Source organism: Phasianus colchicus, chromosome 29 (genome assembly GCF_987193195.1).
Source record: "Phasianus colchicus chromosome 29, bPhaCol1.hap1.1, whole genome shotgun sequence".
Taxonomy (NCBI): Eukaryota; Metazoa; Chordata; class Aves; order Galliformes; family Phasianidae; genus Phasianus; species Phasianus colchicus.
The window spans coordinates 3,772,043-3,795,960 of NC_143464.1; the positions used below are offsets into that span (position 1 = coordinate 3,772,043).

The 23,918-nt window shown below is 58.3% G+C and overlaps 1 protein-coding gene across 1 annotated transcript in view; it reads right to left on the minus strand.

The window, feature by feature from the left end:
• Positions 1-23,918, minus strand: part of UBA1 (ubiquitin like modifier activating enzyme 1) — a 115,220-nt gene that overhangs the window by 70,455 nt on the left and 20,847 nt on the right. The window contains exons 6-11 of the mRNA XM_090126664.1: positions 13,252-13,358; positions 9,899-9,989; positions 9,669-9,801; positions 6,127-6,224; positions 3,736-3,882; positions 534-689 (exon numbers count right to left, since the gene is read on the minus strand). Coding sequence (XP_089982790.1) covers positions 534-689; positions 3,736-3,882; positions 6,127-6,224; positions 9,669-9,801; positions 9,899-9,989; positions 13,252-13,358 — 732 coding nt within the window. The remainder of the gene's footprint in view (positions 1-533; positions 690-3,735; positions 3,883-6,126; positions 6,225-9,668; positions 9,802-9,898; positions 9,990-13,251; positions 13,359-23,918) is intronic.

The window sequence follows — 23,918 nt, forward strand, 5'->3', positions numbered from 1 at the left end:
CCCCCCATAGTGCCCCCCCACCCCCCCATAGTGCCCCCCAACCGCCCCATAGCCCCCCATAGTGCCCCCCAACCCCCCCATAGCCCCCCATAGTGCCCCCCAACCGCCCCCCCCAGCTCACCTTCATGACCTCCTGCGCTGCCAGCCCCCCAACGGCCCCATAGCCCACCATAATGCCCCCCATAGCCCCCCATAGTGCCCCCCAAACCCCCATAGTGCCCCAAAACACCCCCATAGCCCCCCATAGTGCCCCCCAACTGCCCCCATAGCCCCCCATAGTGCCCCCCAACTGCCCCATAGCCCCCCATAATGCCCCCCAACCCCCCCATAGTGCCCCAAAACACCCCCATAGCCCCCCATAGTGCCCCCTAACTGCCCCATAGCCCCCCATAGTGCCCCCCAAACCCCCATAGTGCCCCCTAACTGCCCCATAGCCCCCCATACTGCCCCCCCAGCCCCCCCAACCCGCCCATACTGCCCCCCAACCCCCCCATAGTGCCCCCCAACTCCCCCCACAGCCCCCCCCAGCTCACCTTCATGACCTCCTGCGCTGCCAGCCCCCCGATGAAGGCGTTGACGGGGGCCAGGTCCCCCCCAGCCTGGTAGCTCAGCTCCCGGACCACCTCCTCATCCAGGGCCGTGGCCCCGCTCAGCTCACGGGCCAGGGCCACCACCTCCGCTGCGTCACCCTGCGTGGGGACAGCGTTGGGGACAGTTGGGGACAAGGGGGGGGGGGATGGGGGGGGATGGTGGGAATGGGGCGTTGGGGGGGGGGATGGGGGATGTTGGGGGGGATATGGGGATGTTGGGGGGATGGGGGGACACTGGGGGGGATGGAGGAGATGGGGGACGTTGGGGGGGGTGATGGGGACGTTGGGGGGGATATGGGGACGTTGGGGGGGATATGGGGACGTTGGGGGGGGAATGGGGGAGGATGGGGGAGATGGGGGACGTTGGGGGGGGTGATGGGGACATTGGGGGGGGATGGGGGACGTTGGGGGGGGATGGGGGGACACTGGGGGAGATGGGGGACATTGGGGGGGGATGGGGGGGGGATGAGGGATGTTGGGGGAGATGGGGACATTGGGGGGAATGGGAGACATTGGGGGGGATGGGGGGACATTGGGGGGGGTGGATGGGGGCATTGGGGGGGGATGGGGACATTGGGGGGGGGATGGGGATTTTGGGGGGGGGAATGGGGGAAGATGGGGGAGATGGGGACGTTGGGGGGGGATGGGGGACGTTGGGGGGGATATGGGGACGTTGGGGGGGGTGGGGATTTTGGGGGGGGGAATGGGGGAGGATGGGGGAGATGGGGGACGTTGGGGGGGGATGGGGGACGTTGGGGGGGGATGGGGGGGGATGGGGGACATTGGGGGGGATGGGGGGGGATGAGGGATGTTGGGGGAGATGGGGACATTGGGGGGAATGGGAGACATTGGGGGGGGATGGGGGGCACTGGGGGGGGGTGATGGGGGCATTGGGGGGGGAAATGGGGGATTTTGGGGGGGGATGGGGGACGTTGGGGGGGGGATGGGGATTTTGGGGGGGGGATGGGGGAAGATGGGGGAGATGGGGACGTTGGGGGGGATGGGGGGTGTTGGGGGGGGGATGGGGGGGATGGGGGATGTTGGGGGTGATGGGGACGTTGGGGGGGGATGGGGGGGATGGGGGACATTGGGGGGGGGATATGGGGACGTTGAGGGGGGATGGGGGACGTTGGGGGACATTGAGGGATAGGGGGACATGGGGACATTGGGGGATGTGGGGGACACTTGGGGATATGGGGACGTTGGGGGGGATGTGGGGACATTGGGGACGTTGGGGGGGGATGGGGGGACACTGCAATACCCCCATTGACCCCAATGCCCCCAATGCCCCACTGACACCATTCCCCCCATTGACCCCAACACCTCTACTGCCCCCAATGCCCCCATTGACCCCAATGCCCCCATTGACCCCAAAGCCCCCAATGCCCCCATTGACCCCGATGCCCCCATTGACTCCCTGACCCCAACAGCCCCCATCGACCCCAATGCCCCCACTGACCCCAACAGCCCCACTGACCCCACTGACCCCATTGACCTCAACTCCCCCAAAGCCCCCACTGACCCCACTGACCCCACTGCCCCCATTGACCCCAATGGCCACATTGACCCCACTGCCCCCATCGACCCCACTGCCCCCATCGACCCCAATGTCCCCGTTGACCCCAACGCCTCCATTGACCCCAAAGCCCCCATTGCCCCCATTGACCCCACAGCCCCCATTGACCCCAACGCCCCCACTGACTCCACAGCCCCCACTGACCCCATTGATTCCTGACCCCAACGCCCCCATTGACCCCAACGCCCCCATTGACCCCATGGACCCCAATGCCCCCATTGACCCCATTGACCCCAGTGCCCCCATTGCCCCCATTGACCCCAACAGCCCCACTGACCCCAATGCCCCCATTGACCCCACAGCCTCCATTGACCCCAATGCCCCCATTGACCCCAATGCCCCCACAGCCCCCATTCCCCCCATTGACCCCAACAGCCCCACTGACCCCACTGCCCCCATTGACCTCAACTCCCCCAATGTCCCCACAGCCCCCATTCCCCCCATCGACCCCAATGCCCCCATCGACCCCAATGCCCCCATCGACCCCAATGCCCCCATCGACCCCACTGTCCCCATCGACCCCAATGCCCCCATTGACCCCAATGCCCCCATTGACCCCAACAGCCCCACTGACCCCACAGCCCCCACTGACCCCAACGCCCCCACTGACCCCACTGATTCCTGACCCCAACGCCCCCATTGACCCCATTGACCCCAACGCCCCCATTGACCCCATTGACCCCAACGCCCCCATTGACCCCAATGCCCCCAAAGCCCCCATTGACCCCATTACCCCCACAGCCCCCAATGCCTCCATTGACCCCAACGCCCCCATTGACCCCACTGACCCCAACGCCCCCATTCCCCCCATTGACCCCAACACCCCCACTGACCCCACAGCCCCCACTGACCCCATTGATTCCTGACCCCAATGCCCCCATTGACCCCATTGACCCCAACGCCCCCATTGACCCCAACGCCCCCATTGACCCCACTGACCCCACAGCCCCCATTCACCCCAACACCCCCATTGCCCCCACTGTCCCCAACGCCCCCATTGACCCCAATGCCCCCATTGACCCCATTGACCCCAATGTCCCCATTGACCCCAACAGCCCCACTGCCCCCAATGCCCCCATTGACCCCAACGCCCCCATTGACCCCAACGCCCCCAACGCCCCCAATGCCCCCATCGACCCCAATGCCCCCATTGACCCCAACGCCCCCATTGACCGCAACGCCCCCATTGACCCCAATGCCCCCAAAGCCCCCATTGACCCCCCAGCCCCCATTGGCCCCATTGACTCCAATGCTCCCATCGACCCCAATGCCCCCATTGACCCCAATGCCCCCATTGACCCCACAGCCCCCAACGCCCCCATTGACCCCAACGCCCCCATTGACCCCAATGCCCCCAAAGCCCCCATTGACCCCACAGCCCCCATTGGCCCCATTGACTCCAATGCTCCCATCGACCCCAATGCCCCCATTGACCCCATTGACCCCAATGTCCCCATTGACCCCAACGCCCCCATTGACCCCAATGCCCCCATTGACCCCAACGCCCCCAACGCCCCCATATCCCCCAACGCCCCCATTGCCCCCACAGCCCCCCCTGTCCCCCCCCACCTGGTGCCGTGGCCGCGGGTTGCGGCCGTGCTGCTGGACGAAGCGGTGCAGCGCCTGCCAGGCCGCGTGCAGCACCGCCGGCCGCTCCGCCTTGCCGTAATCCGTCACCAGCATCTCCGGCTCGGCCAGCGCCTCCCGCAGCCTCTTCTGTTGGGGGGGGGACACACAAAAAGGGGCTGGGGGCGAGGGGGGGGGCAAAGGGGAGACGGAATCCCGCCCCGCTGCGCCCCATCCCGATGAAAAGCTTCTTTTCCCCCCCGTAATCCCGCTCCGACGGCTCTATAATCCCATATAATCTCATCTAAACGCAGGGCGGTGCACCGTAATCCCTGTAATCCCGCCCCAATGCCCCCATAATCCCCCCTAATCCCATCCCTGTGCCCCCATAATCCCCCCTAATCCCATCCCAAATCCCCCTACTCCCAACTCTGTGCCCCCTAATCCCCCTAATCCCATCCCAATACCCCCATAATCCCCCCAGTCCCATCCCAAAACCCCCATAATCCCCCCCAATCCCATCCCAATGCCCCCATAATCCCACTAATCCCATCCCAATGCCCCCATAATCCCCCCTAATCCCATCCCAATGCCCCATAATCCCCCAAATCCCATCCCAATGCCCCCTAATCCCCCCAAATCCCATCCCAATACCCCCATAATCCCCCTAATCCCATCCCTGTGCCCCCATAATCCCCCTAATCCCGTCCCAATGCCCCCATAATCCCCCATAATCCCGTCCCAATGCCCCCATAATCCCCCCGAATCCCTTCCCAATGCCCCATCACTGCCCCCCATCCCATCACGGTGCCCCGTAATCCCTATAACCCCACCCCGCTACTTCACAAACCGATCCCAATATCTGATAATCCACCCTAATCCCAGCACGGTGCACCATAATCCTCTTAATCCCATCCCAAATCCCCCTACTCCCAACTCTGTGCCCCCTAATCCCCCCTAATCCCATCCCAATACCCCCATAATCTCCCATAATCCCATCCCAAAACCCCCATAATTCCCCCTAATCCCATCCCAACGCCCCACAATCTTCCCTCCCAGCCCCCCATAACTCCCACAATTCCCCCTAATCCCTCCTAATCTCACCTCAGTGCCCCATAATCTCCCCTCCCAGCACCCCATAACCCCCACAATTTCCCCTAATCCCATCCCAACGCCCCATAACCTCCCCTCCCAGCACCCTATAAGCCCCATAACCCCCCATAATTCCCCTAATCCCATCCCAGTGCCCCACAATCTCCCCTCTCAGCACCCCATAACCCCAATAATTCCCCCATAATCCCTCCTAATCCCATCCAACACCCCATAATCTCCCCTCTCAGCACCCCATAAGCCCCACAATTTCCTCTAATCCCATCCCAACGACCCACAATCTCCCCTCCCAGCACCCCATAACCCCAATAATTCCCCCAATCCCTCCTAATCCCATCCCAATACCCCATAATCTCCCCTCCTAGCCCCCCATAACCCCAATAATTCCCCCATAATCCCTCCTAATCCCATCCAACACCCCATAATCTCCCCTCCCAGCACCCCATAACCCCCATAATTCCCCCAATCCCTCCTAATCCCATCCCAATACCCCATAATCTCCCCTCCCAGCACCCCATAACCCCCACAATTTCCCCTAATCCCATCCCAACGCCCCATAATCTCCCCTCTCAGCACCCCATAACCCCAATAATTCCCCCATAATCCCTCCTAATCCCATCCAACACCCCATAATCTCCCCTCCCAGCACCCCATAACTCCCACAATTCCCCCTAATCCCTCCTAATCTCACCTCAGTGCCCCATAATCTCCCCTCCCAACACCCTACAAGCCCCATAACCCCCCATAATTCCCCCTAATCCCATCCCAATGCCCCACAATCTCTCCTCCCAGCACCCCATAACCCTAATAATTCCCCCAATCCCTCTAATCCCATCCCAACACCCCATAATCTCCCCTCCCAGCACCCCATAACCCCAATAATTCCCCCAATCCCTCCTAATCCCATCCAACACCCCATAATCTCCCCTCCCAGCACCCCATAACCCCCACAATTTCCCCTAATCCCATCCCAACGCCCCACAATCTCCCCTCCCAGCCCCCCATAACCCCAATAATTCCCCCATAATCCCTCCTAATCCCATCCAACACCCCATAATCTCCCCTCCCAGCACCCCATAACTCCCACAATTCCCCCTAATCCCTCCTAATCTCACCTCAGTGCCCCATAATCTCCCCTCCCAACACCCTACAAGCCCCATAACCCCCCATAATTCCTCCTAATCCCATCCCAACGCCCCATAATCTCCCCTCCCAGCACCCCATAAACCCCCCTAATCCCCCCTAATCCCCCATAATCCCCCCTAATCCCACGCAGGCACTCACAAAGCGGATGTGTTTGGGCATCTTGACCTGCGTGACGATCCCGCCCCGCACGTAATCCCCAAAGCTGCTGGTGTCCCCAATGCTGAACGTGTAGGGTCCTATGGGAAGTGTGGGGTCACCGCGACGCACGGCGACCCCAAAAAGGGCACAGAGACCCCAAAAAGATCAAGGAACCCCCCAAAAACCCAGAGACCCCAAAAAGGACCCAGAGACCCCAAAAAGGGATCCAAGAATCCCAAAAAGGACCCAGAGATCCCAGAAAGATCAAGGAACCCCAAAAAGGACCCAGAGACCCCAAAAAGGATCCAGAGACCCCAAAAAGGGATGCAAGATCCCCCCCAAAAACCCAGAGACCCTAAAAAGGACCAGAGACCCCAAAGAGATCAAGGGACCCCAAAAAGGACCCAGAGACCCCAAAAAGGGATCCAAGAATCCCAAAAAGGACACAGAGACCCCAAAAAGAGGTCCAAGAATCCCAAAAGGGACCCAGAGATCCCAGAAAGATCAAGGAACCCCAAAAAGGACACAGAGACCCCAAAAAGGATCCAGAGACCCCAAAAAGAGATCCAAGAATCCCAAAAAGGACCCAGAGACCCCAGAAAGATCAAGGAACCCCAAAAAGGACCCAGAGACCCCAAAAAGGACCCAGAGACCCCAAAAAGGGATCCAAGAATCCCAAAAAGGACCCAGAGACCCCAAAAAGGATCCAGAAACCCCAAAAAGAGATCCAAGAATCCCAAAAGGGACCCAGAGATCCAAGAAACATCAAGGAACCCCAAAAAGGACCCAAAGACCCCAAAAAGGACCCAGAGACCCCAAAAAGGGATCCAAGAATCCCAAAAAGGACCCAGAGACCCCAAAAAGATCAAGGAACCCCAAAAAGGACACAGAGACCCCAAAAAGGATCCACAAACCCCAAAAAGGGATCCAAGAATCCCAAAAAGGACCCAGAGATCCCAGAAAGATCAAGGAACCCCAAAAAGACCCAGAGACCCCAAAAAGGACCCAGAGACCCCAAAAAGGGATCCAAGAATCCCAAAAAGGACCTAGAGACCCCAAAAAGAGATCCAAGAATCCCAAAAGGGACCCAGAGATCCCAGAAAGATCAAGGAACCCCAAAAAGGACACAGAGACCCCAAAAAGGATCCACAAGCCCCAAAAAGGGATCCAAGAATCCCAAAAAGGACCCAGAGACCCCAGAAAGATCAAGGAACCCCAAAAAGGACCCAGAGACCCCAAAAAGGACCCAGAGACCCCAAAAAGGGATCCAAGAATCCCAAAAAGGACCCAGAGACCCCAAAAAGGATCCAGAAACCCCAAAAAGAGATCCAAGAATCCCAAAAGGGACCCAGAGATCCAAGAAACATCAAGGAACCCCAAAAAGGACCCAAAGACCCCAAAAAGGACCCAGAGACCCCAAAAAGGGATCCAAGAATCCCAAAAAGGACCCAGAGACCCCAAAAAGATCAAGGAACCCCAAAAAGGACACAGAGACCCCAAAAAGGATCCACAAACCCCAAAAAGGGATCCAAGAATCCCAAAAAGGACCCAGAGATCCCAGAAAGATCAAGGAACCCCAAAAAGACCCAGAGACCCCAAAAAGGACCCAGAGACCCCAAAAAGGGATCCAAGAATCCCAAAAAGGACCTAGAGACCCCAAAAAGAGATCCAAGAATCCCAAAAGGGACCCAGAGATCCCAGAAAGATCAAGGAACCCCAAAAAGGACACAGAGACCCCAAAAAGGGATGCAAGATCCACCCCAAAAACCCAGAGACCCTAAAAAGGACCAGAGGCCCCAAAGAGATCAAGGGACCCCAAAAAGGACCCAGAGACCCCAAAAAGGTCAAGGAACCCCAAAAAGGACCCAGAGACCCCAAAAAGGACCCAGAGACCCCAAAAAGGGATCCAAGAATCCCAAAAGGGACCCAGAGATCCCAGAAAGATCAAGGAACCCCAAAAGGACATGGAGATCCCAAAAAGGGATCCAAGAATCCCAAAAAGGACCCAGGGAACCCAAAAAGGGATCCAGGTGACCCCAAAAGAGTTCCAGGCCCTAAAGACGACCCCAAAAGGGATCCAAGTGACCCCAAAAACCACTTAATTCCTAAATTTGGAAAAGGGCCCCAAAAAGGCCCTAAATGACCCCAAAAGGGATCCAGGTGACCCTAAAAGGGATCCAGGTCCTAAATGTGACCCCAAAAGAGCCCCAAATTGGCCCTAAATGACCCCAAAAGGGATCTGGGTGACCCCAAAAGGGACTCGGGTCCTAAATGTGACCCCAAAAGAGCCCTAAATGGGATCCCAGAAAGGCCCTAATTGACCCCAAAAGGGATCTGGGTGACCCCAAAAGGGATCCAGGCCCTAAAGGTGACCCCAAAAGGGATCCAGGTCCTAAAGACGACCCCAAAAGGGATCCAGGTGACCCCAAAGGGATCTCAGGTCCTAAAGGTGACCCCAAAAGGGATCCAAGTGACCCCAAAAGCCACCCAGCTCCTAAATGCGACCCCAAAAGGGCCCCAAAACGGCCCCGAAAGACCCCCAAAAGGCCTTAATTGACCCCAAACGGGACCCCAAAAAGGCTCTAAATGACCCCAAAAGGGATCAAGGTGACCCCAAAAGGGATCCGGGTCCTAAAGACGACCCCAAAAGGGATCCAGGTGACCCCAAAAGGGACTCGGGTCATAAATGTGACCCCTAGAAGGGCCCCAAACCCCAAAATGGCCCTAAATGACCCCAAAAGGGATCTGGGTGACCCCAAAAGGGATCCAGGTCCTAAAGACGACCCCAAAAGGGATCCAGGTGACCCCAAAAGGGATTCGGGTCCTAAACGCGACTCCAAATGGCCCCAAAACGACCCCGAAAGCCCCCAAAAAGGCCCTCATTGACCCCAAACAGGACCCCAAAAAGGCCCTAAATGATCCCAAAAGGGATCCAGGTGACCCCAAAAGGGATTCGGGTCCTAAAGACGACCCCAAAAGGATCCAGGTGACCCCAAAAGGGATCTGGGTCCTAAAGGCGACCCCAAAAGGGATCCAGGTGACCCCAAAAGGGATTCGGGTCCTAAACGCGACTCCAAATGGCCCCAAAACGACCCCGAAAGACCCCAAAAAGGCCCTCATTGACCCCAAAAGGGATCCAGGTGACCCCAAAAGGGATCTGGGTGACCCCAAAAGGGATCCAGGTCCTAAAGACGACCCCAAAAAGGATCCAGGTGACCCCAAAAGGGACTCGGGTCCTAAATGCGAACCCAAAAGGGCCCTAAATGCCCCCAAAAGGGCCCCGAATGGGATCCCAAGAAGGCCCTAAATGACCCCAAAAGGGATCTGGGTGACCCCAAAAGAGTTCCAGGCCCTAAAGGTGACCCCAAAAGGGATCCAGGTCCTAAAGGCGACCGCAAAAAGGATCCAGGTGACCCCAAAAGGGACTCGGGTCCTAAACGCGACCCCAAATGGCCCCAAAATGACCCCGAAAGACCCCAAAAGCGCCCCCCCCCCCCCCCCCAAAAGACCCCAAACGACCCCACAAAGTTATAGGGTCGCACCGAGGACCCGGATCTCGACGGGGCCGCAGCTGTTGAGTTCCTCCATCCCTTCCACCTCGGTGAAGGTGACGAAATCCCCGCTCTCGAATCCGTGCCTCGCTTCATCCAGGCACGTCACCTCCCCGGGGCAACCCTACAAAAACGGGCGGTCAGACCCTACAAACGACCCCATAAACGATAAAATCCCATAAAGGGGATTTGTAGGGTTTGGGGAGAGGGGGGGGGTGAACCTTGGTGATCATGGAAACCATGGCGCTCAGCGGCTGCTCGCCGTTGGGGTCTGTCACCACCAGGTCGTCCCCAAAGTCACAGAACAGCTGCCTGTGGGGTCAGAGGGGTTATAGGGCCGCCCCAAATCCCCTATAAGGGATTTGCGGGGCTTATAAGGGATTTGGGGGGCTTATAGGGGATTTAGGGTGGGGATAGGGGGAGAAATACGGGGGATTTGGGGTCCGTCACCACCAGGTCGTCCCCAAAGTCACAGAACAGCTGCCTGTGGGGTCAGAGGGGTTATAAGGCCGCCCCAAATCCCCTATAAGGGATTTGCGGGGCTTATAGGGGATTTGGGGGCCTTATAGGGGATTTAGGGTGGGGACAGGGGGAGAAATACGGGGGATTTGGGGTCTGTCACCACCAGGTCGTCCCCAAAGTCACAGAAGGGCTGCCTGTGGGGTCAGAGGGGTTATAGGGGATTTGGGGTGGCCCTATAAGGGATTTGCGGGGCTTATAGGGGATTTGGCGGTCTTATAGGGGATTTGGGGGGCAGAATGGAGGACCTATAGGGGATTTGGGGGGAGTATAATAGGGGATTTGGGGTCTGTCCCCATCAGGTCGTCCCCAGAGTCACAGAAGGGCTGCCTGTGGGGTCAGAGGGGTTATAGGGGATTTGGGGCGGCCCTATAAGGGATTTGCGGGGCTTATAGGGGATTTGTGGGGCTTATAGGGGATTTAGGGTGGGGACAGGGGGAGAAATAAGGGGGATTTGGGGTCTGTCACCACCAGGTCGTCCCCAAAGTCACAGAACAGCTGCCTGTGGGGTCAGAGGGGTTATAGGGGATTTGGGGTGGCCCTATAAGGGATTTGCGGGGCTTATAGGGGATTTGGCGGTCTTATAGGGGATTTGGGGGGCAGAATGGAGGACCTATAGGGGATTTGGGGGGAGTATAATAGGGGATTTGGGGTCTGTCCCCATCAGGTCGTCCCCAAAGTCACAGAACAGCTGCCTGTGGGGTCAGAGGGGTTATAGGGGATTTGGGGCGGCCCTATAACGCATTTTGGGGTCTTATAGGGGATTTGGGGGCCTTATAGGGGATTTGGGGGGGATATGGGGGGGTCTAAAAGGGGATTTGGGGTCCGTCACCACCAGGTCGTCCCCAAAGTCACAGAAGAGTTGCCTGTGGGGTCAGAGGGGTTATAGGGCCGCCCCAAATCCCCTATAAGGGATCTGCGGGGCTTAGAGGGGATTTGCGGGGCCTTATAGGGGATTTAGGGTGGGGATAGGGGGAGAAATACGGGGGATTTGTAGGGTTTGTGAGATACCTACAGGGGATTTGTGGGGTTTGGGGGGGAAAATGGGGTCTGGGGGTTTCTATAGGGGATTTGTGGGGTTTGTGGGGTACCTATGGGGTCTGGGGTTTCTATATGGGATTTGTAGGGTTTGTGAGGTACCTACAGGGGATTTGTGGGGTTTGGGGGGGAAAATGGGGTCTGGGGGTTTCTATAGGGGATTTGTGGGGTTTGTGGGGTACCTATGGGGTCTGGGGTTTCTATATGGGATTTGTAGGGTTTGTGAGGTACCTACAGGGGATTTGTGGGGTTTGGGGGGGAAAATGGGGTCTGGGGGTTTCTATAGGGGATTTGTGGGGTTTGTGGGGTACCTATGGGGTCTGGGGTTTCCATAGGGGATTTGTAGGGTTTGTGGGTACCTCTATGGGATTTGTGGGTTTTGGGGGGGAAAACGGGGTCTGGGGGTTCCTATAGGGGATTTGTGGGGTACCTATAGGGGATTTGTGGGGTTTGTGGGGTATCTATGGGGTCTGGGGTTCTTATAGGGTTTGTGGGTACCTGTATGGGATTTGTGCGTTTTGAGGGGGAAAACAGGGTCTGGAGGTTCCTATAGGGGATTTGTGGGGTTCCTATGGGGGATCTGTGGGGTTTGGGGGGCAAAATGGGGTCCGGGGTTTCTATGGGGCATTTGTGGGGTACCTATGGGGGATTTGTAGGGTTTGTGGGCTATCTATGGGGTCTGGGCTTTCTATATGGGATTTGTAGGGTTTGTGAGGTACCTACGGGGGATTTGTGGGGTTTGGGGGGGAAAATGGGGTCTGGGGGTTTCTATAGGGGATTTGTGTGGTTTGTGGGGTACCTATGGGGTCTGGGGTTTCTATAGGGGATTTTTAGGGTTTGGGGGGTACCTATGGGGGATTTGTGGGGCAAAATGGGGTCTGAGAGTTTCTATAGAGAATTTGTGGGGTTTGTGGGGTACCTATGGGGGATTTGTGGGGTTTGGGGGGGGGCAAAACGGGGTCTGGGGGTTCCTATATGGGATTTGTGGGGTACCTATGGGAGATTTGTAGGGTTTGTGGGCTATCTATGGGGTCTGGGCTTTCTATATGGGATTTGTAGGGTTTCTGGGTACCTGTATGGGATTTGTGGGTTTTGGGGGGGAAAACAGGGTCTGGGGGTTCCTATAGGGGATTTGTGGGGTATCTATGGGGGATCTGTGGGGTTTGTGGAGTACCTATGGGGTCTGGGGTTTCTATAGGGAATTTGTAGGGTTTGTGGGGTACCTATGGGGGATTTGTGGGGGAAAATGGGGTCTGGGGGTTTCCATAGGGGATTTGTGGGGTTTGTGGGGTACCTATGGGGTCTGGGGTTTCTATAGGGGATTTGTGGGGTTTGTGGGTACCTGTATGGGATTTGTGGGTTTTGGGGGGCAAAACGGGCTCTGGGGGTTCCTATATGGGATTTGTGGGGTACCTATGGGAGATTTGTAGGGTTTGTGGGCTATCTATGGGGTCTGGGGTTTCTATAGGAAATTTGTAGGGTTTGTGGGGTACCTATGGGGGATTTGTGGGGGAAAATGGGGTCTGGGGGTTTCTATAGGGGATTTGCAGGGTTTGGGGGTATCTATGGGGTCTGGGCTTTCTATATGGGATTTGTAGGATTTGTGGGGTACCTGTGGGGGATTTGTAGGGTTTGGGCGGAAAATGGGGTCTGGGGTTCCTATAGGGGATTTGTGGGGTTTGTGGGGTACCTATGGGGTCTGGGGTTTCTATATGGGATTTGTAGGGTTTGTGGGTACCTCTATGGGATTTGTGGGTTTTGGAGGGCAAAACGGGCTCTGGTGGTTCCTATATGGGATTTGTAGGGTTCCTATGGGGGATTTGTAGGGTTTGTGGGCTATCTATGGGGTCTGGGCTTTCTATAGGGGATTTGTAGGGTTTGTGGGTACCTCTATGGGATTTGTGGGTTTTGAGGGGGAAAATAGGGTCTGGGGGTTCCTATATGGGATTTGTGGGGTTCCTATGGGGGATTTGTGGGGTTCGGGCCCCCCTCCCCCTTTTTGGGGTCCCCCACTGACCCGAAGAGCCCCCTGGTGTCGGCCACCACCAACTGGATCCCGCGGCGATGGCAAAAATCCCCGACCCACAGCTGCTCCTCCAGGGGGGAGTTGGTCAGAACCACCACCTGTAATTAGTCGTTCATTAACGCTAATTAATAACGAGGGGGGGAGGGTTCGGGGGGGGAGAAGCGCCAGCTGGAAGTAAGGGTAATTAATAGGGTTGGGGTTTTGGGGGAAGAAGGAGATGCTGGGGGGAATTAATGGGGTTTTGGGGTTTGGGGTGGGAAGAAGGAGCTGTAATTAATTATTAGGGCGTGTTAATTAGTGGGGGGGGTTGGGGTCGGAAGCAACAGGTGTAAGGAATTAATAGGGTCAGGGTTTGGGGTCAGGTGGGGGTTATAGGGTTTGGGGTCAGGGTTTGGGGTCAGGTGGGGGTTACAGGGTTTGGGGTCAGGGTTTGGGGACAGGTGGGGGTTGTAGGGTTTGGGGTAATAGGATTTGGGGTCAAGTGGGGGTTATAGGGTTTGGGGTCAGGGTTTGGGGTCAGATGGGGGTTATAGGGTTTGGGGTTATAGGGTTTGGGGTCAGATGGGGATTATAGGATTTGGGGTCAGGGTTTGGGGTCAGGTGGGGGTTATAGGGTTTAGGGTTATAGGGTTTGGGGTCAGATGGGGGTTGTAGGATTTGGGGTCAGGGTTTGAGGTCAGGGTTTGGGGTTAAAAGGTTTGGAAGTCTTCGATTTGGGGTTCCAGATGTGGGGCGGCACTGTGGGGTCACGCTGTGGGGTCTCTATGGCTCACACTATGGGGTCCCTATGGGGCCGTTATGGGGTCCCTATGGGGTCCCTCAGGTACCTGGAAGGGCTGCAGGAGCTCCTCGCTCAGGGGCTCCGTGCTGCTGCTATGGGGCAGTTATGGGGTCTCTATGGGGTCCCTATGGGGTCTCTATGGGGCAGTTATGGGGTCACACTGTGGCTCACACTATGGGGTCCCTATGGGGCCGTTATGGGGTCCCTATGGGGTCTCTATGGTACCTGGAAGGGCTGCAGGAGCTCCTCGCTCAGGGGCTCCGTGCTGCTGCTATGGGGTCCCTATGGGGTCCCTATGGGGCAGTTATGGGGTCACACTGTGACTCACACTATGGGGTCCCTATGGGGCCGTTATGGGGTTTCTATGGGGTCCCTCAGGTACCTGAAAGGGCTGCAGGAGCTCCTCGCTCAGGGGCTCGGTGCTGCTATGGGGTCTCTATGGGGCCATAATGGGGTCTCTATGGGGTCTCTATGGGGCAGTTATGGGGTCACACTGTGACTCACACTATGGGGTCTCTATGGGGTCCCTCAGGTACCTGGAAGGGCTGCAGGAGCTCCTCGCTCAGGGGCTCCATGCTGCTGCTATGGGGTCTCTATGGGGTCTTTATGGGGTCTCTATGGGGTAGTTATGGGGTCACACTGTGGCTCACACTATGGGGTCCCTATGGGGTCTCTATGGGGTCTCTATGTTACCTGGAAGGGCTGCAGGAGCTCCTCGCTCAGGGGCTCCGTGCTGCTGCTATGGGGTCTCTATGGGGCCATTATGGGGTCTCTATGGGGTCACACTGTGGCTCACACTATGGGGTCCCTATGGAGCCGTTATGGGGTTTCTATGGGGTCCCTCAGGTACCTGGAAGGGCTGCAGGAGCTCCTCGCTCAGGGGCTTCATGCTGCTGCTATGGGGTCTCTATGGGGTCTTTATGGGGTCTCTCTGGGGCAGTTATGGGGTCACACTGTGGCTCACACTATGGGGTCCCTATGGGGCCGTTATGGGGTTTCTATGGGGTCTCTATGGTACCTGGAAGGGCTGCAGGAGCTCCTCGCTCAGGGGCTCCGTGCTGCTGCTATGGGGTCCCTATGGGGTCCCTATGGGGCAGTTATGGGGTCACACTGTGGCTCACACTATGGGGTCCCTATGGGGCCGTTATGGGGTTTCTATGGGGCCGTTCAGGTACCTGGAAGGGCTGCAGGAGCTCCTCGCTCAGCGGCTCCCTGCTGCTATGGGGTCTCTATAGGGCCATAATGGGGTCTCTATGGGGTCTTTATGGGGTCTCTATGGGGTCACACTGTGGCTCACACTATGGGGTCCCTATGGGGCCGTTATGGGGTCCCTATGGGGTCTCTATGGTACCTGGAAGGGCTGCAGGAGCTCCTCGCTCAGCGGCTCTGTGGTGCTGCTATGGGGTCTCTATGGGGCCGTTATGGGGTCTCTATGGGGTCACACTGTGGCTCACACTATGGGGTCCCTATGGGGCCGTTATGGGGTTTCTATGGGGTCCCTATGTTACCTGGAAGGGCTGCAGGAGCTCCTCGCTCAGGGGCTCCCTGCTGCTGCTATGGGGCAGTTATGGGGTCTTTATGGGGTCCCTGTAGGGTCTCAATGGGGCTGTTATGGGGTCACACTGTGGCTCACTCTATGGGGTCCTTATGGGGCCGTTATGGGGTTTCTATGGGGTCCCTCAGGTACCTGGAAGGGCTGCAGGAGCTCCTCGCTCAGCGGCTCGGTGCTGCTATGGGGTCTCTATAGGGCCATTATGGGGTCTCTGTGGGGCAGTTATGGGGTCACACTGTGGCTCACACTATGGGGTCCCTATGGGGCCGTTATGGGGTTTCTATGGGGTCCCTATGGTACCTGGAAGGGCTGCAAGAGCTCCTCGCTCAGGGGCTCCGTGCTGCTGCTATGGGGTCCCTATGGGGTCTCTATGGGGCAGTTATGGGGTCTCTATGGGGTCACACTGTGGCTCACACTATGGGGTCCCTATGGGGCTGTTATGGGGTTTCTATGGGGCCGTTATGGGGTCCCTATGGGGTCTCTATGTTACCTGGAAGGGCTGCAGGAGCTCCTCGCTCAGGGGCTCGGTGCTGCTGCTATGGGGTCTCTATGGGGTCTTTATGGGGTCTCTATGGGGCAGTTATGGGGTCACACTGTGGCTCACACTATGGGGTCCCTATGGGGCCGTTATGGGGCAGCTATGGGGTCTCTATGGGGTCCCTATGGTACCTGGAAGGGCTGCAGGAGCTCCTCGCTCAGGGGCTCCGTGCTGCTGCTATGGGGTCCCTATGGGGTCCCTATGGGGCAGTTATGGGGTCACACTGTGGCTCACACTATGGGGTCCCTATGGGGCAGTTATGGGGCAGCTATGGGGTCTCTATGGGGTCTCTATGGTACCTGGAAGGGCTGCAGGAGCTCCTCGCTCAGGGGCTCCGTGCTGCTGCTATGGGGTCTCTATGGGGCCATTATGGGGTCTCTATGGGGTCACACTGTGACTCACACTATGGGGTCCCTATGGGGCCGTTATGGGGTTTCTATGGGGCCGTTCAGGTACCTGGAAGGGCTGCAGGAGCTCCTCGCTCAGGGGCTCGGTGCTGCTGCTATGGGGTCCCTATGGGGTCCCTATGGGGCAGTTATGGGGTCACACTGTGGCTCACACTATGGGGTCCCTATGGGGCCGTTATGGGGCAGCTATGGGGTCTCTATGGGGTCTCTATGGTACCTGGAAGGGCTGCAGGAGCTCCTCGCTCAGCAGCTCCATGCTGCTGCTATGGGGTCTCTATGGGGCCATTATGGGGTCTCTATGGGGTCACACTGTGACTCACACTATGGGGTCCCTATGGGGCCGTTATGGGGTCCCTATGGGGTCTCTATGGTACCTGGAAGGGCTGCAGGAGCTCCTCGCTCAGCGGCTCCCTGCTGCTGCTATGGGGTCTCTATGGGGTCCCTATGGGGTCTCTATGGGGCAGTTATGGGGTCACACTGTGGCTCACACTATGGGGTCCCTATGGGGCCGTTATGGGGCAGCTATGGGGTCTCTATGGGGTCCCTATGTTACCTGGAAGGGCTGCAGGAGCTCCTCGCTCAGCAGCTCCCTGCTGCTGCTATGGGGTCTCTATGGGGCTGTTATGGGGTCCCTATGGGGTCACACTGTGGCTCACACTATGGGGTCCCTATGGGGCTGTTATGGGGTTTCTATGGGGTTTCTATGGGGTCCCTCAGGTACCTGGAAGGGCTGCAGGAGCTCCTCGCTCAGGGGCTCCGTGCTGCTGCTATGGGGTCTCTATAGGGCCATTATGGGGTCTCTATGGGGCAGTTATGGGGTCACACTATGGGGTCCCTATGGGGCCGTTATGGGGTTTCTATGGGGCCGTTCAGGTACCTGGAAGGGCTGCAGGAGCTCCTCGCTCAGCGGCTCCCTGCTGCTGCTATGGGGTCCCTATGGGGTCTCTATGGGGCTGTTATGGGGTCTCTATGGGGTCACACTGTGGCTCACACTATGGGGTCCCTATGGGGCCGTTATGGGGTCACACTGTGGCTCACACTATGGGGTCCCTATGGGGCCGTTATGGGGTCTCTATGGGGTCCCTCAGGTACCTGGAAGGGCTGCAGGGGCTCCTCGCTCAGGGGCTCCATGCTGCTGCTATGGGGTCGTTATGGGGCCGTTATGGGGTCTCTATGGGGTCACACTGTGGCTCACACTATGGGGCTGTTATGGGGCCGTTATGGGGTCCCTATGGGGTCCCTCAGGTACCTGGAAGGGCTGCAGGAGCTCCTCGCTCAGGGGCTCGGTGCTGCTATGGGGTCTCTATAGGGCCATTATGGGGTCTCTGTGGGGCAGTTATGGGGTCACACTGTGGCTCACACTATGGGGTCTCTATGGGGCTGTTATGGGGTCCCTATGGGGTTTCTATGGGGTCCCTCAGGTACCTGGAAGGGCTGCAGGAGCTCCTCGCTCAGGGGCTCGGTGCTGCTGCTATGGGGTCTCTATGGGGCCGTTATGGGGTCTCTATGGGGCAGTTATGGGGTCACACTGTGGCTCACACTATGGGGTCCCTATGGGGCCGTTATGGGGCAGCTATGGGGTCTCTATGGGGTCCCTATGTTACCTGGAAGGGCTGCAGGGGCTCCTCGCTCAGCAGCTCCCTGCTGCTGCTATGGGGTCTCTATGGGGCTGTTATGGGGTCCCTATGGGGTCACACTGTGGCTCACACTATGGGGTCCCTATGGGGCTGTTATGGGGTTTCTATGGGGTTTCTATGGGGTCCCTCAGGTACCTGGAAGGGCTGCAGGAGCTCCTTGCTCAGGGGCTCCGTGCTGCTGCTATGGGGTCTCTATAGGGCCATTATGGGGTCTCTATGGGGCAGTTATGGGGTCACACTGTGGGGTCACACTATGGGGTCCCTATGGGGCCGTTATGGGGTCCCTATGGGGTCTCTATGGTACCTGGAAGGGCTGCAGGAGCTCCTCGCTCAGGGGCTCGGTGCTGCTGCTATGGGGTCTCTATGGGGTCTCTATGGGGTCTCTATGGGGCGGTTATGGGGTCCCTATGGGGTCACACTGTGACTCACACTATGGGGTCCCTATGGGGCCGTTATGGGGTCCCTATGGGGTCTCTATGGTACCTGGAAGGGCTGCAGGAGCTCCTCGCTCAGGGGCTCCGTGCTGCTGCTATGGGGCAGTTATGGGGTCTTTATGGGGTCCTTATAGGGTCTCAATGGGGCAGTTATGGGGTCACACTGTGGCTCACACTATGGGGTCCCTTTGGGGCCGTTATGGGGCAGCTATGGGGTTTCTATGGGGTCCCTCAGGTACCTGGAAGGGCTGCAGGAGCTCCTCGCTCAGGGGCTCCGTGCTGCTGCTATGGGGTCTCTATAGGGCCATTATGGGGTCTCTATGGGGCAGTTATGGGGTCACACTGTGACTCACACTATGGGGTCCCTATGGGGCCGTTATGGGGTTTCTATAGGGTCCCTCAGGTACCTGGAAGGGCTGCAGGGGCTCCTCGCTCAGGGGCTCCATGCTGCTGCTATGGGGTCGTTATGGGGCCGTTATGGGGTCTCTATGGGGTCACACTGTGGCTCACACTATGGGGTCCCTATGGGGCTGTTATGGGGTTTCTATGGGGCCGTTATGGGGTCCCTATGGGGTCCCTCAGGTACCTGGAAGGGCTGCAGGAGCTCCTCGCTCAGGGGCTCGGTGCTGCTGCTATGGGGTCTCTATGGGGTCTTTATGGGGTCTCTATGGGGTCACACTGTGGCTCACACTATGGGGTCCCTATGGGGCCGTTATGGGGTTTCTATGGGGTCCCTCAGGTACCTGGAAGGGCTGCAGGAGCTCCTCGCTCAGGGGCTCGGTGCTGCTGCTATGGGGTCTCTATGGGGTCCCTATGGGGCAGTTATGGGGTCACACTGTGGCTCACACTATGGGGTCCCTATGGGGCCGTTATGGGGTCTCTATGGGGTCCCTCAGGTACCTGGAAGGGCTGCAGGAGCTCCTTGCTCAGGGGCTCCGTGCTGCTGCTATGGGGTCTCTATAGGGCCATTATGGGGTCTCTATGGGGCAGTTATGGGGTCACACTGTGGGGTCACACTATGGGGTCCCTATGGGGCCGTTATGGGGTTTCTATGGGGCCGTTCAGGTACCTGGAAGGGCTGCAGGAGCTCCTCGCTCAGCGGCTCCCTGCTGCTGCTATGGGGCAGTTATGGGGTCTGTCTTTATGGGGTCCCTATAGGGTCTCAATGGGGCAGTTATGGGGTCACGCTGTGACTCACACTATGGGGTCCCTATGGGGTCTCTATGGGGCTGTTATGGGATTTCTATGGGGTCCCTATGGTACCTGGAAGGGCTGCAGGAGCTCCTCGCTCAGCGGCTCCGTGCTGCTGCTATGGGGTCTCTATGGGGCGGTTATGGGGTCTCTATGGGGTCACACTGTGGCTCACACTATGGGGTCCCTATGGGGCCGTTATGGGGTCCCTATGGGGTCCCTATGGTACCTGGAAGGGCTGCAGGAGCTCCTCGCTCAGCGGCTCCGTGCTGCTGCTATGGGGTCTCTATGGGGTCTTTATGGGGTCCCTATGGGGCAGTTATGGGGTCACACTGTGGCTCACACTATGGGGTCCCTATGGGGCCGTTATGGGGTCCCTATGGGGTCCCTCAGGTACCTGGAAGGGCTGCAGGAGCTCCTCGCTCAGGGGCTCGGTGCTGCTGCTATGGGGCAGTTATGGGGTCTTTATGGGGTCACACTGTGGCTCACACTATGGGGTCCCTATGGGGCTGTTATGGGGTTTCTATGGGGCCGTTATGGGGTCTCTATGGTACCTGGAAGGGCTGCAGGAGCTCCTCGTTCAGGGGCTCGGTGCTGCTGCTATGGGGCAGTTATGGGGTCTTTATGGGGTCACACTGTGGCTCACGCTATGGGGTCCCTATGGGGCTGTTATGGGGTTTCTATGGGGCCGTTATGGGGTCCCTATGGGGCCGTTCAGGTACCTGGAAGGGCTGCAGGAGCTCCTCGCTCAGGGGCTCTGTGCTGCTGCTATGGGGTCCCTATGGGGTCTCTATGGGGCGGTTATGGGGTCTCAATGGGGTCACACTGTGGCTCACACTATGAGGTCCCTATGGGGCCGTTATGGGGTTTCTATGGGGTCCCTCAGGTACCTGGAAGGGCTGCAGGAGCTCCTCGCTCAGGGGCTCGGTGCTGCTGCTATGGGGTCTCTATGGGGTCACACTGTGGCTCACACTATGGGGTCCCTATGGGGCCGTTATGGGGTCTCTATGGGGTCTCTATGGTACCTGGAAGGGCTGCAGGAGCTCCTCGCTCAGGGGCTCCGTGCTGCTGCTATGGGGTCTCTATGGGGCCGTTATGGGGTCTCTATGGGGTCACACTGTGACTCACACTATGGGGTCCCTATGGGGCCGTTATGGGGTTTCTATGGGGCCGTTCAGGTACCTGGAAGGGCTGCAGGAGCTCCTCGCTCAGGGGCTCGGTGCTGCTGCTATGGGGTCTCTATGGGGTCTCTATGGGGCTGCTATGGGGTCTCTATGGGGTCACACTGTGGCTCACACTATGGGGTCCCTATGGGGCCGTTATGGGGTTTCTATGGGGTCTCTATGGTACCTGGAAGGGCTGCAGGAGCTCCTCGCTCAGCGGCTCCCTGCTGCTGCTATGGGGTCTCTATGGGGTCTCTCTGGGGCAGTTATGGGGTCACACTGTGACTCACACTATGGGGTCCCTATGGGGCCATTATGGGGTTTCTATGGGGCCGTTCAGGTACCTGGAAGGGCTGCAGGAGCTCCTCGCTCAGCGGCTCCGTGGTGCTGCTATGGGGTCTCTATGGGGTCCCTATGGGGTCTCTATGGGGTCACACTGTGGCTCACACTATAGGGTCCCTATGGGGCCGTTATGGGGCAGCTATGGGGTTTCTATGGGGTCCCTCAGGTACCTGGAAGGGCTGCAGGAGCTCCTCGCTCAGGGGCTCGGTGCTGCTGCTATGGGGCAGTTATGGGGTCTTTATGGGGTCACACTGTGGCTCACGCTATGGGGTCCCTATGGGGCTGTTATGGGGTTTCTATGGGGCCGTTATGGGGTCCCTATGGGGTCTCTATGGTACCTGGAAGGGCTGCAGGAGCTCCTCGCTCAGGGGCTCGGTGCTGCTGCTATGGGGTCCCTATGGGGCCGTTATGGGGTTTCTATGGGGTCTCTATGGTACCTGGAAGGGCTGCAGGAGCTCCTCGCTCAGGGGCTCCGTGCTGCTGCTATGGGGTCTCTATGGGGCCGTTATGGGGTTTCTATGGGGTCTCTATGGTACCTGGAAGGGCTGCAGGAGCTCCTCGCTCAGGGGCTCCGTGCTGCTGCTATGGGGTCTCTATAGGGCCATTATAGGGTCTCTATGGGGCAGTTATGGGGTCACACTGTGACTCACACTATGGGGTCTCTATGGGGCCGTTATGGGGTTTCTATGGGGTCCCTATGGTACCTGGAAGGGCTGCAAGAGCTCCTCGCTCAGGGGCTCCGTGCTGCTGCTATGGGGTCCCTATGGGGTCTCTATGGGGCCATTATGGGGTCTCTATGGGGTCACACTGTGGCTCACACTATGGGGTCCCTATGGGGCTGTTATGGGGTTTCTATGGGGCCGTTATGGGGTCCCTATGGGGTCTCTATGTTACCTGGAAGGGCTGCAGGAGCTCCTCGCTCAGGGGCTCGGTGCTGCTGCTATGGGGTCTCTATGGGGTCTTTATGGGGTCTCTATGGGGCAGTTATGGGGTCACACTGTGGCTCACACTATGGGGTCCCTATGGGGCCGTTATGGGGCAGCTATGGGGTCTCTATGGGGTCTCTATGGTACCTGGAAGGGCTGCAGGAGCTCCTCGCTCAGGGGCTCCGTGCTGCTGCTATGGGGTCTCTATGGGGCCATAATGGGGTCTCTATGGGGTCTCTATGGGGCAGTTATGGGGTCACACTGTGACTCAAACTATGGGGTCTCTATGGGGTCCCTCAGGTACCTGGAAGGGCTGCAGGAGCTCCTCGCTCAGGGGCTCCGTGCTGCTGCTATGGGGCAGTTATGGGGTCTCTATGGGGTCCCTATAGGGTCTCTATGGGGCAGTTATGGGGTCTCTATGGGGTCCCTATAGGGTCTCTATGGGGCAGTTATGGGGTCACACTGTGGCTCACACTATGGGGTCCCTATGGGGCCGTTATGGGGTCCCTATGGGGTCTCTATGGTACCTGGAAGGGCTGCAGGAGCTCCTCGCTCAGGGGCTCCGTGCTGCTGCTATGGGGCAGTTATGGGGTCTCTATGGGGTCCCTATAGGGTCTCTATGGGGCAGTTATGGGGTCTCTATGGGGTCCCTATAGGGTCTCTATGGGGCAGTTATGGGGTCACACTGTGGCTCACACTATGGGGTCCCTATGGGGCCGTTATGGGGTCCCTATGGGGTCTCTATGGTACCTGGAAGGGCTGCAGGAGCTCCTCGCTCAGGGGCTCCGTGCTGCTGCTATGGGGCAGTTATGGGGTCTTTATGGGGTCCCTATAGGGTCTCAATGGGGCAGTTATGGGGTCACACTGTGGGGTCACACTATGAGGTCCCTATGGGGCCGTTATGGGGCAGCTATGGGGTCTCTATGGGGTCCCTCAGGTACCTGGAAGGGCTGCAGGAGCTCCTCGCTCAGGGGCTCCGTGCTGCTGCTATGGGGTCTCTATGGGGTCCCTATGGGGTCTCTACGGGGCAGTTATGGGGTCACACTGTGGCTCACACTATGGGGTCCCTATGGAGCCGTTATGGGGTTTCTATGGGGTCCCTCAGGTACCTGGAAGGGCTGCAGGAGCTCCTCGCTCAGGGGCTCCGTGCTGCTGCTATGGGGCAGTTATGGGGCCATTATGGGGTCTCTATGGGGTCACACTGTGGCTCACACTATGGGGTCCCTATGGGGCCGTTATGGGGTTTCTATGGGGCCGTTCAGGTACCTGGAAGGGCTGCAGGAGCTCCTCGCTCAGGGGCTCCGTGCTGCTGCTATGGGGTCTCTATGGGGTCTTTATGGGGCAGTTATGGGGTCACACTGTGGCTCACACTATGGGGTCCCTATGGGGCCGTTATGGGGTCCCTATGGGGTCCCTATGGTACCTGGAAGGGCTGCAGGAGCTCCTCGCTCAGCGGCTCCGTGCTGCTGCTATGGGGTCTCTATGGGGCCATTATGGGGTCTCTATGGGGTCACACTGTGGCTCACACTATGGGGTCCCTATGGGGCCGTTATGGGGTTTCTATGGGGCCGTTCAGGTACCTGGAAGGGCTGCAGGAGCTCCTCGCTCAGGGGCTCGGTGCTGCTGCTATGGGGCAGTTATGGGGTCTTTATGGGGTCACACTGTGGCTCACACTATGGGGTCCCTA